The sequence below is a fragment of the Acomys minous genome (genome assembly GCF_964271855.1).
Source record: "Acomys minous genome assembly, chromosome: 2".
NCBI lineage: Eukaryota > Metazoa > Chordata > Mammalia > Rodentia > Muridae > Acomys > Acomys minous.
The window spans coordinates 143,854,692-143,870,705 of NC_140484.1; the positions used below are offsets into that span (position 1 = coordinate 143,854,692).

The window sequence follows — 16,014 nt, forward strand, 5'->3', positions numbered from 1 at the left end:
CTGGCTGGGAATACGAGACCTTGGCTACACAGGCTATGTCAGCAGGTGTCCCATGGGGAAGGAAGATTAAGATAGTCTGCTTTCTTCTCTGAAGACTCTCTCAGAACCATGGTATGCTAATGCACGCTAGGACTCTCTAGTAAGGATACATGCAGCATTCCCTCAATTACTAGCTGGGCACTCCTTTTCGTTCAGAATATCCACCCTCACTTAATGAAATCCACATTCAAAAGAACAGAGTGTGGGAAACGATTTAATGCGTTTATTCCTCAGCTGCCATCAAATGTCTCCACCCTTTGACTGTGTATCCAAAGGGCTCCTTTTCCACAGCCCTTGCCTCTCTCCTAGCTGGCAGCTATGACTGTTGAAGAGTCTCAGCGCTCTAGGACTGCAAACGTCCTGTAATTCTCTGGCTTACTGACTCAAACAGCAAGTGGCTTCAAAATTTATGACATCATACAAATTATGGCTCTTCTTACAGGCCCAACAAATCATTCTGTTCTCACTGAAAACAAAAGATGTTATTTCCATTCCGTCACAGACCTTATCTGTGGACTCTCGGGGAGAGAAGAGTGAAGTCCCAGAGGAGAGACAAAGAACGACAGCTTTTAAATTGAGATTTAGCAAAAAGATGAGACCAGTCTCAATGACTCCCAGGGAAACTGTGTTCACAAACAGAAATGAAATCATACTGAGGGTGTGTGCGCTGCCCAGCCCTACCCAAAGTGATAGAGAGGGGAGGGCTAACACACAGGGGGGACCTGAAAATGGAACATCTTGTTGAGTTCCTAAACTTAATCCTCCTACTGTCCTATCAGTGACCGTAATTACTAAGAGACACCCAGTGCTAAATGTGGATGATTTAAAAACTGACTTTAGAATACCTAATTTCAGTAATAATTAAGGATCATCAGGAAGAGTATGTTGATGTCAGAGTTTGTAATATCTCCTTTAAGCCAAAGATGGACCACTTTTTCTCAAGTGATTTGGAGACTTTCTCCCTGAAGCAAAGTTTGAGAAGACCCTAGGAATTTTAGAGACCCTGATCTTATTATAGAAAATGAGGAAACAACAATACACTGAACAGGACCTGTTCCATTTTAGATCACTGACTTTGTAAGTTCTTGTCTTATTTTTTTTTTTAAGATTTATTTAATTATTATGTATACAATGTACTGCCTGCGTGTATGCCTGCACACCAGAAAAGGACACTGGATCTCATTATAGATGGTTGTGAGTCACCATGTGGTTGCAGCGAATTGAATTCAGGACCTCTGGAAGAGCAGACAGTGCTCTTAACCTCTGAGGCATCTCTCCAGCCCTGTAAGTTCTCTTCATAAGGATGCATATATTAACAATTCAGGCATTTAAATTTATAATGGTAATTTAGACTTAAGTGAAAAAAATCCCACCGATACAAATCTAAAATTAAGTAATTTATTTATAAAATAACAAAAATTTATGAATAGATCTGTTTATTGTACTGTGAAAATGGTCTTGGAACATATGAGAAATATTATATACTTTGAGAACAGTATTCAGAACTGTTATGACAAAAGACAAACTATAATTTTAAACTCATTCTTGATTTAGGGGAAAGGCTATAAATTACTGGCTGGAATGCATTCAGCATGAACTCACATCTACATAACATAAAGCAGGAAGAGAGCACAGAGATGCTGAGTCTGTGAGCGCACACCTGCACACCAGCCACGCCCTCGGGGCTCTTGTTCACTCTTATAGACTCGTCTTCTTCTGAGACAGGTTGATTTTATCTCCAAGGCTCAAGGCCATTCCCTGTAAAGAAGAATGAAGATGATTATATTTTTTATCTAAGTTTTGTGATGTTGGGGATTAATCCAAGGCCAATACACACTGGGAGAGAATTCCCCAGATTCAACAAGGCTGTAATTACTGAAACAATGCCCACACAGTAGGTTATACCAGCTTAACTAAGCCTCCACCGGTCATATCACACTCAACAACAAAACAAAGGATGTACAAAACCGATTCCAGAAACTTCTACTGGGTTAATTTTGGTGATGTTGATTACTGCTAGATCTATGCCATATCTGTCAAAACTCTACAGAATCTGTTTCAGACATCACTCAGCAATCAATGTTTTAGGCAGTATCTTAGAGTAAGCCATTAAAAATGATTTAAAGTTCAGAAAATACTATGTGCATGTGTGTGTGTATTTATCTCAAGCACAAAACATGATTATAAGACAGAAGATGTAAACTAAAAAGACATGAATTCTTCCTACATTTATTTAGCTGAGAGATGATCTAAAAAAAGGGTGTTATTACCTGACTCTTTGCACGAATTCTTATATGGCCAGTCACAGCAGCATCTGGTCCCTGGTGAACTGGCTTCTCAATGCTGACATTGGCAAGTGCATCCTCTCCAAATATAGAACGAGCATATAGGTTGGCTGCCATGAAACCACAGTAGCCAGAAAGAGCCTGGGGAGAAATGTATGACAAATTCAACATTTTGCTAGAGACTACACCTTGGCAAACCCTAATACACAAGCAAACTATTATCAAAAATTCTACAGATATGGTATTAGGTAGAGGACATTATGAGTTTGCCAAAACTCAAAACAAATATATGTGTAAAAGTAAGACTTCCCTGTGCAGATTAAACTCAATAAACATGACTCTGAAGAAAGTACTTATTCAAATTTGTATTTACATATTCAGTGCTTATTTACTTATTGCCTCCTGTACCAGGCCTTTTTTTTTTTTTTGGTTGTTTTTCTGAGTCAAAGTTTCTCTGTAGCCTTGGCTGGCCTTGAACTTAGAGATCTGCCTGCCTCTGCCTCCTAAGCACTGGGATTAAAGGCGTGCGCCACCACTGCCTGGCCTATACCAGGCTTTTTAACTTCCATAAAGAAAGACTTTTGTTGGACTTAGAAATTGTTGAAGAAACTAATATATAAACTAAAACCTACTCGATTAGTGTGTGTGTGTGTGTGTGTGTGTGTGTGTGTGTGTGTGTGCGCGCGCGCGTGCGCGCGTGTGCTGGATGCTAAGCAAACATTCCGTCACTGAGCTCCACGCCCAGCTGACAGCAGACAATTCTCTTACTAGTAAGATGCACCCTGCTGCATTAGCAGACATTCTCAACACAGACCCTTGGAGATTCAATTTCACTGTCTTTGCTCTGGCCTTTCTTCATGTAGATACAGCAGAAAGCCACTGCACTAGAGATTTATCCTGACTTACAATGAGCTCACGAGGGAGGGGCACTTGCTAATCCAGTATCATAACTAAAAGGTTTTGGGACAGAGTCTCTATCTGCAAGGCAAGAGAAGACGAAGACCAAAACCAAAAACCAAGTAATCGGACTGTTGGGTTAAGTCCCATCACCATGAACACGTAGGATGATGCAGTACAGAAAGAGGTAACTTCTTTGAGATATTCCAGAGCGACACACTTTTCCCCATGGTGAATTATTATAGAAACACAGCAGAGGAAATAGGAAAACGCAGCCACGTTCTACCTTCTCTGGAGTCAGGCACTTCATGTTGGTCGACTTCAGGATGTGCTGTAGATAGTCATTCAGATCAGTCATGTTGGTGTTCACTGTCACCTGCGGAGGAGAAGACTCAGTAAACCTCCACGGAAGCTGCATCACTGCTGTCTCATCCTACAGTTTCCTTCCACCTATGTAGGGAAGGGTGGGCAATAACGAAGTAAACGGCACCTACAAAGCCAGCTGGCAGACACAGGCCCTTCAGTAGGCCACTGAGGAAATATAGTGTTAAGTAAACCTCAAAGCAAGTTTCCCAGCAGTCCACAGACTTTGCACAGCCTGGAGGACACTGGAGCCAATGACAGATTATCATCAGGACACAGAAGAGTGGGAATCTTGTATACACTGCCTCAACCAATTAGCTACAGAGCTGAGACGGGCTAGGCTGGGGATGCACATCTGTGCTGTCTGCACTGAGGAGACGTCTGGCTCTGAAGACTTAACAGCAAGGTACTGTTACAAGATTCCTTCTATTTAACTCAACAGGGAACCACTAAAGTACTTGCATGATTTCTAGTTAACGATAATACACAGCAACAGATAAAAAAACTGTTTGCTTTTCACTTCTGATGCTTTTTAGTGGAAATTACTTAAAAAAAAAAACTCATCACTAGTTATAAAGAAGACTAACTTTATTCTCCCATTCAAACTCGGCCCACATCTGGCGGAACTCAGCATCAGTGCACGTTGCAGGCTGGATGTAGTCCATGATGTCAATGTGGATGTCACTGAGGACCACACAGTTCCTGTCACTTGCTGCTCCAGAGACATCATAAACTGTAATATACATATAGAAAACCCCACAGAGGATAGATGTTAGTTAAAAATTATAAACAATTATGATACTAGCAAATATTTACATACATTAGATCCTAAGTGCTTTATAAATATTACCTGTTGAACAGTGCCATCAATCCTACCTTACTATTTCTATCTCGTAGACTAGGAAAGCAGAGAAGTCAAATAAATTGCCTAATAAGCAATAGGTCTTAAGTCTCAGAATCTAGGCTCAGGTACACTTTGTCTTTTGTTAAGAAAACAGTTCAGTTGGTGAATATTTATATAGCAGGTATAGTGTATTAGATACACAAGTAGTTCCGTATTTCATAGTTGGGACCTTGTTATAAATCCAACCCTTTTTCTCTACGATTTGAATACATGTTGCTGAGATTTAGTAACATAAGATTACCTGTCTCTGAACTGGCTGTGAGGACGCACACATATAACCCAGCAGCTGGACCTGAGGCACAAGGGTCACTTTACTTGAGGCCAGTCTGGGCTACCCAATGAGACCCTGTCTTAAAAAACAAAACAAAAAGCTAGGCAGTGGTGGCACATGCCTTTAATCCCAACACCAGAAGGCAGAGGTGAAGAGCTCTCCAAGTTTGTGGCCAGCCTGGTCTATAGAGTGAGTTACAGGGCAGCTAGGGCTGCACAGAGAAACCTGGTCTCAAAAAACCAGTCCCCCCAAAAGAACCCTAAGATCAATTTAAAGTTATAATATGATTAGGGTCTACTTTTCTTCTAATTTGTCTTTTTACTTTCAGAGAAAACTGAGGGTTTATAGTCCCCTATCTAAAAATATATCCCTAAAGCTACTCTTGTTTTTTCGAGACAGGGTTTCTCTGTGTAGCCTTGGCTGTCGTGGACTCGCTTTGCAGACCAGGTGATCTCGAACTCACAGTGATCTGCTTGCTTCTGCCTTCCAAGTGCTAGGATTAAAGGCGTGCACCACCACACCCAGCCCTAAAAGTATTCTTTTTTTTTCTTTTGTTTTGTTTTTCAATACAGGGTCTCTCTGTGTAACCTTGGCTGTCTTGGACTCACTTTGTAGACCAGGCTGGCCTCGAGCCACAGTGATCCGCCTGCCTCTGCCTCCTGAGTGCTAAGGCTACTCTCACCCCCTTCTTTCTACTCTAACTACTGCTCGGTCAGTTTAGGCCTCTGCCCTCTCCCTTGGCTTCTGCAAAGGCCTACTCAGGCAGGCAGTCATCCTGTGCCATCTACACAGTTATTGTCTATTTGTTCTGCTTGCACTCTTTTTTTTTTTTTCGAGACAGGGTTTCTCTGTGTAGCCTTGGCTGTCCTGGACTCGCTTTGTAGACCAGCCTGGCCTCGAACTCACAGCGATCCACCTGCCTCTGCCTCCCGAGTGCTGGGATTAAAGGCGTGCGGCACTATTAATCTTCTGTGGATTACTTACTGATTGTAAACTGTGAAGCCTTTCCTAGCGTCCTTTCCAATCTCTTACACCACTCTGAGAAATGACCAAATCCTTTCATGGACTCACACATTGCTTCTCATATAGGCTTCTTTCATTGCATTCAGTATGATGCATGGAAACAGTTATCTGTTTTCCCCTAATTGACCTAAAACCATCTTAAGATAGATCTGTTGTTCCCTCCTATGGTAGTCTATCCCTATAACAGAAACTGCTAGAAAGTATTGACTGTATGCTTCTGTACAAGCTTATCTCAATGTCTGAAATACTCCTGTGTGCTTGGCCACAAGGGCCGATATGAACTTTTATGATCAGTAGAAATGTTATCCCTTACCAACAACCTTTCCCTTACACAGCTTCCCACACTACATTGCCTTCTATATGACCCCAGGGCATGCAGTGTATCAACTAGCCCTAGTCACACTATGTTATTATTTCTGTCTCCTCATTTGACTGGTGGTTTCTTGAGGACTGACTCCTCCATCTAGAGGAGTCTACCTCACTCTGGTAGATCTAGAACATAATATGATGCTTGGTTACCACAGAGAGTACCCTATAAACACACGGATTCATGTTCTGCCCGCAAGTGTACTACCAACTTCATTAATAAAATACATTCAACTATCATATGCCATAAAACAGAAACATACCTATATTGCCAAAAATTATTCCATTTTCTGTTGATGCTACCTTGACATTAGCTTTAATATTTGCAAAATCATGAGGAGCAAGAGTCAAAGGAGATGGTTTTTCCACAAGTTTCAGATCCCCTGGGAGAAAATAGTTAAAAAGCACATACATTAATCATAAAACACATTAGAACATATGCAAGTTAATAGTTGCTAGAAAAATGAGACACACATGATTCAAATATTATGAGGAAAAATAAGGCAATCATACTAATCTACGCAGCTTCTATTGAAAGGTAATAGTCATAATTCTATATTCCACACAGAATAACTCTGTACTCAAGAGTGGGAGGGGCACTGTGAGTATACCCTTTTATTTCAATAAATGATTACAAACGTCTCGGAAGGCTTAACCCATATACACACCATTACAAAGGAGTAAGATATCTTTAAAAGACCTGTACACTCTTAACTATGGCTCCCTGAAGACAGGGCGAAGCATAATTTCTGATATTCTAATGTCCCTTAATTATTGAATAAGCTCATGGAACCTGGAGGCCCTACACTGTTGCATTTTCAAAACTAGATGTAGATGTAGTTACAGAGAATCTAATCATATGTTTTTATCAAGAAGAAAAAAAAATCCCACATGTTGAAAAATGCTAATAATGACACAATGCTTTGGGTACAAGTGGCAGGTAACGGAAAATACTGAATTCTCTACCAAAGCAATTTAAATTTTAACTAAGTGAACTACTTGGTAAATGTGTTGTGTGGCTTAGGCTGTTAGGAACTGGTTGTGTGACTGAGAATAACCTTGAACCCCTAACATCGCTGCCTCCGCCCAGTGATGGGAGTACTACATGCACATGGTGCTGGGTGAGTGTGGTACTGGAGAGTGAGCCCAAGCCCCACACAGGCGAGGTAAGTGCTCTACAAATTCAAACAGCTACTGTACCAAACTCAGAACGAACCCACCTGAGTCATACGAAGAGGGTAAGTCAGTCAGTATGGCAAAGGTTCAGAAAACTGGTAGTTTAAGGAGACAAACTGTAAATCGTAAACTAAGCTATGCCTTTTGTTTGTTTGTTTGTTTGGTTGGTTTTTCAAGACAAGGTTTCTCTGTGTAGTCTTGGTTGTCCTGGACTCGCTTTTGTAGACCAGGTTGGCCTTGAACTCATAGCGATCCGCCTACCTGTGCTGGGATTAAAGGCGTGCGCCACCACACCCGGGGACCCTTTCTTAGCAGTTCACATGAAGGTCTCTTATATAGAAGCCTGTGCTTAGGATGAATGTCCTCACCTAGAGTAGCCAGCTCTAATGTGCAGTTCTGCAAAGTGTCACTGGTTTGGTTTACAACAAGAACATCCAGGACGATGTCATACTGATTGACATGAACATAAGCTTCTGCATACACAGGATCCGAGAAGCCTGTCAACTGCGTGACCTATCAAAACAAAAATAGACACAACAAATGAGGGAAACCATTTAGCCTGATGAGTTCAATCCCAGGATCTGCAAGGCAGGAGAGAATCAAATCCTGTGGAGCTGAGCTCTGACCGCAGCTGCGTGTGGTGGCTCAGTGGGTTAAGGTACTTGCTGCCAAGCTGGACAACCTGAGCTCCTCCCATAGAGCACATGCCCCACCCCCAACCCACCAAACAAATAAACAGTGTTAAAAAGTATTTAAAGTAAATAACATTGCTTATATGCTGTGAGCATGCTGAATAATAAAGACATTATTTTATACTCAGTGAAAAATGCCAGTCAAAAACAAAACAAAACAAAACCAAACCACAGCAATTCCACTTGTATGAGCAGTAGAAGGAGCCAAAATCAGAAAGAGAAAGTGGCCTGGTAGCTGCCAGGAGCTGAAGGAAATCGAAGTGGAGCGTTACTGTTTAATGGGTATAAAATTCAGTATCATGACATAGAGAAGTTTGCAGGTGGCCGTACAATTATGTAAAAATTAGTAATGCGACTGAAACAATGGAGCTCAACAGCAGAGTACAGTTCTTAGCAGGGTCCTGGGTTCAAGCCTCAGCAGTGGAATGAAGCAAAATAAGGCCAGGTTAAAATAGTAAATTTTACGTTCTGTAATTTTTACCACAATGAGAAGAAATCAAAACATTTGTTAAAAGCCAGATTGCTGCTAACAAGTCTTTTTTAAAGATTTATTTATTTATTTATTATTTATATAATGTTTTGTCTGCATGTATACCTGCACACCAGAAGAGGACACCAGATCTCATTATAGATGGTTATGAGGCGCCATGTGGTTGCTGGGAATTGAACTTGGGACCTTTGAAGAGCAGATGGTTCTCTTAACCTCTGAGCCACCTCTCCAGCCCAGCTGCTAACAAGTCTTAACTTGTTTTTTGAAGCAAAGTCTTATCAGAGCCCAAGTTGGCCTCAAACTTGTGATTTTGCTGTCTCAGCTTCACAAATGAAAATTCCCAGTTTTGAGAAAATGCATTAGTATTTCTGATTCTATTACAGACTTTTATCTTTAATGATCAAACCAACTTGAGACTGTTCACTGACAGGCAAGGGATAACTAGGTCACAGTCTTTTTTTTAAAACTAGGCAGCCCAGACTAGACTGCCCTTGATCTTGCAATCTTTCTGTAAGTGCTGATAGGATAGACATGTACAACCATGCCTGGTTCAAATGAAGTTTCATGGACCTAGAAGTCACAGGGACTTGGGAAACTGGTGCTAGGACTGGAGGTAGAGCTCAGTGCTACAGTGTCTGCCTGCCATCACCAAGGTCCAAACACACACACGCCCATAGCCTCCTCCATCCTATGTAACTAGTTATTTAATTAAAACAACAACAACAACAACAATCACATATGCACAGCAGAACCAACCACTTCTTTGTTTTTTGTTGTTGTCGTTGTTTTGTTTTGTTTTTTGTTTTTTTGAGACAGGGTTTCTCGGGTATCCCTGATTGTCCTGGACTCACTTTGTAGACCAGGCTGGCCTTGAACTCACAGGGATCCACCTGCCTCTGCCTCCCGAGTGCTAGGATTAAAGGCGTGCGCCACCACACTTACTCACTTGTTCTTAAGTAGCCAATTTAAATAAATTTTCAACTGGGCATGGTGGCACAAGCCTTTAATCTCGGCACCTGGGCCAGAGCTCAGCCAATCTCTGTGAGTTTGAGGCAAGCTTGGTCTACACATTAGTTCTAGGTCAGCAAGAGCTACACAGTGAGACCCGACCTGACACGAACAAACAAACAACAAACAAGTCGTCCATGTGACCCTGCCTCACCTTGTTAAGTTTGGATGCTAGGGGGTCGGCGGCCTCTTTCCTCTGCGTAGTGCCCATCGCTGCCAACAGGCTCAGCTGGAACTGATCTTCCTTGCAGCTCATTTCATTCTTAGCAGTTAGTTGCATGAAGGAAATGGGGTCGTCGGGCTGTACTGTTACATTCCTCTTCTCAGATTCTTTCTGTGTTGAAGAAGCAACGCACATGGCTTTTTATATGGAACGAACAGCAGCTTTTCGTAAATCTCTCAAAGGGACAGATTTACAAAGACTGAAAAAGAAACAAAACTAAGAAGGAAAAACCCCAACTTATAAAGCATCCTATGGACTTTCCATATACACCTTACCTTTTGGGATAATTTCTCTTCTTCCAGCTTAGCAGACAACATTTGGGAAAGAGACTGTCTGCACTCCTTATTAAAAATGTCGTTCATTAAAGGTGAGCACTCAGATAAGACCTTGAGGCACAGGGAGATTCTGTCGACATCATCATCAGTAATTGGCTTCTTAGGAAGAGATGATTTTCCCAAATGAAGGATAGTTGCCATGAGCAACATAGCCTCAGCAACGAAAGACTACAAAAGGAGAGAAAACGGTTATTGCTACAATTCTGCAATTGCAGTAATGCCACTCAAATTGACAGGCAATTCAAGAATTCACCTGAATTAAACAAACTGCCTAGATTTTATTTCCCTAGTTGTTCCCACATCCCTTCTCCTGTTTTGTTCTGTCAGCCTTCTAAAGCTTCCCTGATCCTTGGCTGAAAAGCAGCAAGGACTTTTTAATGGTTTTCTCTTTAAGTTCACCAGAAAAGCTGAAAGAACAACGTACTTCATCAGCAACTGTTGATGGTTCAGCCCTATTTGCTTTTGGTGTGTTCACTCTCACAGGGTGCACACAGAGGTCAACCCCAGGTACTGTCACCTTGTTTTGTGAGACAGGGCCTTGAGGCCCAGTGGTTAGGCAAGTATGGCTGGCCAACAAGCCCCAGGGATACTTCTATCACTGCTGCCTCTACTCAGATTGCGAGCTTGTCATAGCAATCCACCTGCCTGCCTCTGCCTCCCAGAGTGCTGGGATAACAGGTGTGTGACACCACACCAGGCTTCTGTTTGTTTGTTTGTTTTGTTTTTCGAGACAGGGTTTCCCTGTGTAGACTTGGCTGTCCTGGACTTGATTTGTAGACCAGCCTGGCCTCGAACTCACAGTGATCCACCTGCCTCTGACTCCCAAGTGCTGGGATAACAGTGTGTGCCACCACACCAGGCTCCTGTTTGTTTTTAACCACACATAAAAAAATTTTTTTTTAAAAGTCAAGATGAAGAGATGGCTCAGTCATTAAGAGCACTTGCTGCTCCTGCACAGGACCCTGATTAAATTCATAGGCTCACAAGCACCTGGAACTCCCGTTTTAGGGACTTTGATGCCATTTCTGGTTCCTGTGGGCATTGTATGTATGTAGTACAAATAAAGACAAGCACGGGCGCGCACGCACACACCCACACACACCCACACAGCAGGATGCTCACTACTCTCGGCTGCAATTCTTCCTAACTGTGCTGCATTAGGAGGCGCGTCATGTGAGGCTGTGACACTCAAGGTGATGGTAAGTACAGTCACCTGTTTTGCTATCTTCATTTTTATTTATTTATTTAGAGACAGGGTTTATCTGTGTAGCCTTGGCTGTTCTGGACTTGTTTGTAGACCACGCTGGCCTCGAACTCCCAACAACCCGCCTGCCTCTGCCTCCTGAGTGCTGGGATTGCAGGTGTGAGCCACTGTACCGGCCTGCTATCTTCATTTCTACATTGTAACCTTCAGTGTTTTTCCTCAGACTTCATATTGAAATCTGCATTATTGGGCCTTCTATTAAAAAACACAAATGAATTTCATCTTCTATTTTTAATCTCATGTATATTATCCTGACACAGATGCTCTATGTCCTTGGCAAACTGTCTTCAGCTGAGGACTGATTTATGTACACATATGTAAAACCACTGGGGCCAGGGGAAGACCCAGCAGAAATAGGTATAAGTCCCCAAGGTTATAGCCTGCCTTCAGGAGGAGGAGAGAGAGGGGGAGTGTTAAAAACCGTGTCTGAAGCCGGGCGTGGTGGCGCACGCCTTTAATCCCAGCACTCGGGAGGCAGAGGCGGGTGGATCACTGTGAGCTCGAGGCCAGCCTGGTCTACAAAGTGAGTCCAGGACAGCCAAGGCTACACAGAGAAACCCTGTCTTGAAAAAACCAAAAAAAAAAAAAAACAAAAAAAACCAAAAAAAAAAACCCCAACAACAACCGTGTCTGAAAAATTTATAATCAGATGTTCCTAAACTTTACAAAAACTACAAACCTTAGATCCAAAAGCTCAAGGAAGCACCGAGATAACGTGAAGAAAACCACATTAAGCCATGGACAAATCAAACCGCTAAAACCCGTAAGAAAAAATAACACAAAACCAACCATGCACAGGCAGAGGAGTGACAAGACTTCTCGCTAGGAAGGCAGAAGCCGACTGAGAACTCAACTGTTACAAAGATAGCTTTCAAAACTGCAGGGGGCTGAAGAGATGGCGCAATTGGGAGAATGCTCGCAACACAAGTCTGAGTACCTGAGCTCAGACCACGCTGTAATTAAAGTAAATCAACAGTCTTTAGGCATAAGATCTGTGAATTGGGGCTGGAGAGATGGCTCAGCAGTTACGAGCACTCTGTGCTCCCCCAGAGGTCCTGAGTTCAATTCCCAGCAACCACAGGGAGACTCACAACCATCTATAATGAGATCTGGTGCCCTGTTCTGGACTGCAAGTATACATGTAAGCAGAACACTGTATATGTAATAATAAATAAATAAATATTTTAAGAATCCGTGATTTGAGGACACCTCTATCTACAGAGAGAATGAAGAGAGGGAGAAATGGCACAAATGGAGGCATGCTAATAATGAGACAGTGAAAACCAAGCACCCTTCTTTGTATGAAGCAGAGCTAACTATTAATTAGGTACTATAAGGAATCTAGCTCCTTGAACTGAAAGCAACAAACTTTCTCCTATCATTTAAAAGTGGTGCAACCTCTTATAAGGAAATCAATTTAGACTCTTGAGATAAAAATGGGTAGATGCTTGGATTACAAAGCTATTAAATATTACAAATAGGACTAGGAAGGGTTTATAAAAACATGAGGAAGTGTGGTGCCAGACAGTGGTGGTTGCACGCCTTTAATCCCAGCACTTGGGAGGCAGAGGCAGGCTGATCGATGTGAATTCAAGGCCTGCCTGGTCTACAAAAGTGAGTCTAGGGCAGTCAAGGCTACACAGAGAAACCCTGTCTCGAAAAAACAAAATTAAATTAATTTAATTTAATTTAATTTAAAAATAACATGGGGAAGTATTCATTATAACGCTGAGTGAAACTGCAGTTTGTAAAGGGCAGAATTATGATTTTTTAATTGGTAAAAACAATGTTAAACAGATACTAGCTAATTCAAATTCTAGAGGGTTTCTATGATCCCATCTTTCAATTTTCTACCTACCTGTACTACAACATTAACAAAATTTATAGCTAAGTGTTGTGATAATAAGTGACTTTTCACTCAAATTAATTTTTATGGTGATAAGAATCAAAACTAGGGCATTACATATGCTAAGTAGCTTCTCTACCACCAACATCCTCTTATAACATTCTTTGTTTATCTTAAAAATGAATTTAAAAAGAAAATAAACTATAAAAACATTCAGTACCATACATATGAGGACGATACTTTATATCTTCCAAGTTAAAGAAAAAGAGTTGTAGGTAAATAATGCTGGGAGCTCTTTTTCTTTTCTTTATATATTTTTTCAGACAAGTTCTTGCTATGCGACTCAATCTAGCTTCAATCTTGCAATCCTCCTGCCTCCTGTGTGCTTGGATTACAGGCATACACCACTAAACTTGGTTCTGAAAGAATTGTTTACTAACTGTCTTATAAGAATAATCAAGTCACTTAAGCATCTCCTATGGGGAGATGCCAGGTAGAGATAGGAAAGCCCCTTTGAAGGCTGTGGGTCAGCTCACCTGGAGCACGCAGTGCAACGGTAAACAACAAGGCCCTACCTCACAAGTAAGGTTGTCCTTTGACCGCCACATCAAAGCCACGGCATGTGCAGGTGCATGTGAGCTCACATGCTCATGTGTGCACACAGACAACTATTTTTTTTAAAATAAAGTATAATAATGTTACAAGGACTGAGGCAGGAAGGCAGGCAAAGGAGCTACTGTTTACCCTATACAAAGTTTCCTTTGGGGATGATAGTAAAAGCACTGGGAGGGATGGTAGCCATGGTCACTTAACATGTGAATAAATATAATTAATGCAACTTAACTCCACATTTAAAAATTATTAAGACGGAGGTGGGCCATGGTGGTGCACACCTGTAATCCCAGCACTTGGGAGGCAGAGGCAAGAGGATCACTGTGAAGTCAAGGTCAGCCTGGTCTACAAAGCACATCCAGGACAGCCAAGCTACACAGAAAAACCCTGACTCAGAAAAACAACCCCCCCCCCCCAAAAAAAAAGCTAAGATGGTATATTTCAGGCCATGTATTCTTTTTACCAGAATTTAAAAAAAAGATTTATTTATTATTATGCATAGTGTTCTGCCTGCATGCACAACTGCATACCAGAAGAGGGCACCAGATCTCATTATAGACAGTTGTGAGCCACCATGTGGTTGCTGGGAATTGAATTCAGGACCTTTGGAAGAACAGCCAGCGCTCTTTACCCTGAGCCATCTCTCCAGCCCTACCAGAATTTTTTAATTCAAGAAAAAAGAACTTTTGAAGGTGCTTGAATTTTGTCTTGTTTTCAACTCTCAATATTTGGTCTTGTCTCATCTTGATCTAGACACCAGAAAGAATACTGGAAATGGGATATTTACATTTTTCTTTTATTTTTGAGATGAAGTCTCATTATGTAGTTCAGGCTGGCTTCAAACACAGATTTTCCTGCTAAAGCCATGTAAATGCTAGGATTTATGGACTTTTGGCAAATGTAGGCAAAAATTTATGATTATTTTCTAAAAAGAGGGTTTATGAAGCAAAATAAGCCAAATTCAAGAAGACAAATACTATGCTTTCTCTCAAACTTTAAAATGTTTTTTATCCCAGCACTCGGGAGAGAGAGGCAGGTGGATCACCGTGAGTTCGAGGCCAGCCTGGTCTACAAAGTGAGTCCAGGATAGCCCAGGATACACAGAGAAAACCTGTCTTGAAAAAAACAAAAACAAAATGTTTTGGGGGGGTTATAAGACCAAAAAGAGGATCATGACAGAGAAGGATCTGAAGGGCAGGAGGGACACAGAGCAGTGGAATCCATGTGACACGAGAGCAGAAGGGGACGTTGTTTAGGGAGAACACCCGCAGAGGACAGAGCGGGAGGCACAAGGGCGGAGAGTGAGGCTGGGGGTGGGTGGGGCAGAGAATTAGGACAAATATAGTGACATGTATGGAAATGTAACCGTGAAGTCCATTAGTCTGTATGCCAACTTTAATTTTTAAAAAGAGGCTTTGCTATTTACAACAAAATAATAACAATGCATCATAAAGTTTATAAGGAATATGTGGGTATGAAATGTAAAACAATACTGAGAGGACTGATGAGTCTTGGAAGACTGGAGGCGCACTACTGTAAATCAAAGTACATTCACAGCTGCCAGAAGCTTCAACTAGGTACCAGCTTCAGGTGGGAACCACTTACGAGAGCACTTAGGATAGCACAGGCAACAGCAAAGATGCTGATGAGAAAAGGCCATGGCTTTCATTGGCCAGTGACTAACCCTAGCTTACAGAAGTGACTTCATAACCCCTCAGCCCCCATGAGACTAATCATATTATTTCTGTATTACTTTGTCAATTTTATAGTCATATTATACTACTGTGCCTGAGCCCCTACTGAGCCACAAGCTCCTTTATGACATGACCTTCAGCAATGAGTTTTAAGTTTTTCACTGTTCAATGGAGTGGGCAATAATCAATTACTGGGTAAATATAGAATAAATGAACATACATTTTGCTTTTTCTTCTCCTGAACCAACGCTACATAGCGCAATGCAATCTTGGTCAGAGTTGTGGCGAGGGAGGCAGCAACGAAGAAATCTCCATCCAGGAGGAACCCTCTTAAGGGTGGTCTGCAAAGCAACCAACAAACATGAACTCAACAAATCGTCACGCAGCAGGAAGCCTCTGCACAAGTGGTTCAGGTGAGCCACTAATTTCACTCTTCAGTGATAAGGATCTCAGTTAAATTTCTCAATAGTTTTCAAAATGAAAAAGAAGAATATATAACTAATACTTTTCTCAAATAACAATCTAA

At 41.7% G+C, this 16,014-nt stretch overlaps 1 protein-coding gene across 1 annotated transcript in view; it reads right to left on the reverse strand.

Annotated features, from left to right (window-relative positions):
• Positions 1-1,423: 1,423 nt before the first annotated feature.
• The window catches only part of COPB1 (COPI coat complex subunit beta 1), a 41,012-nt gene continuing 26,421 nt past the window's right edge, over positions 1,424-16,014 (reverse strand). Inside the window, exons 14-22 of the mRNA XM_084772986.1 lie at positions 15,709-15,829; positions 10,013-10,240; positions 9,669-9,848; positions 7,693-7,837; positions 6,412-6,531; positions 4,172-4,317; positions 3,508-3,597; positions 2,310-2,465; positions 1,424-1,797 (exon numbers count right to left, since the gene is read on the reverse strand). Of these exons, the coding sequence (XP_084629112.1) occupies positions 1,738-1,797; positions 2,310-2,465; positions 3,508-3,597; positions 4,172-4,317; positions 6,412-6,531; positions 7,693-7,837; positions 9,669-9,848; positions 10,013-10,240; positions 15,709-15,829 (1,246 nt within the window). The 3' untranslated portion in view covers positions 1,424-1,737. The remainder of the gene's footprint in view (positions 1,798-2,309; positions 2,466-3,507; positions 3,598-4,171; positions 4,318-6,411; positions 6,532-7,692; positions 7,838-9,668; positions 9,849-10,012; positions 10,241-15,708; positions 15,830-16,014) is intronic.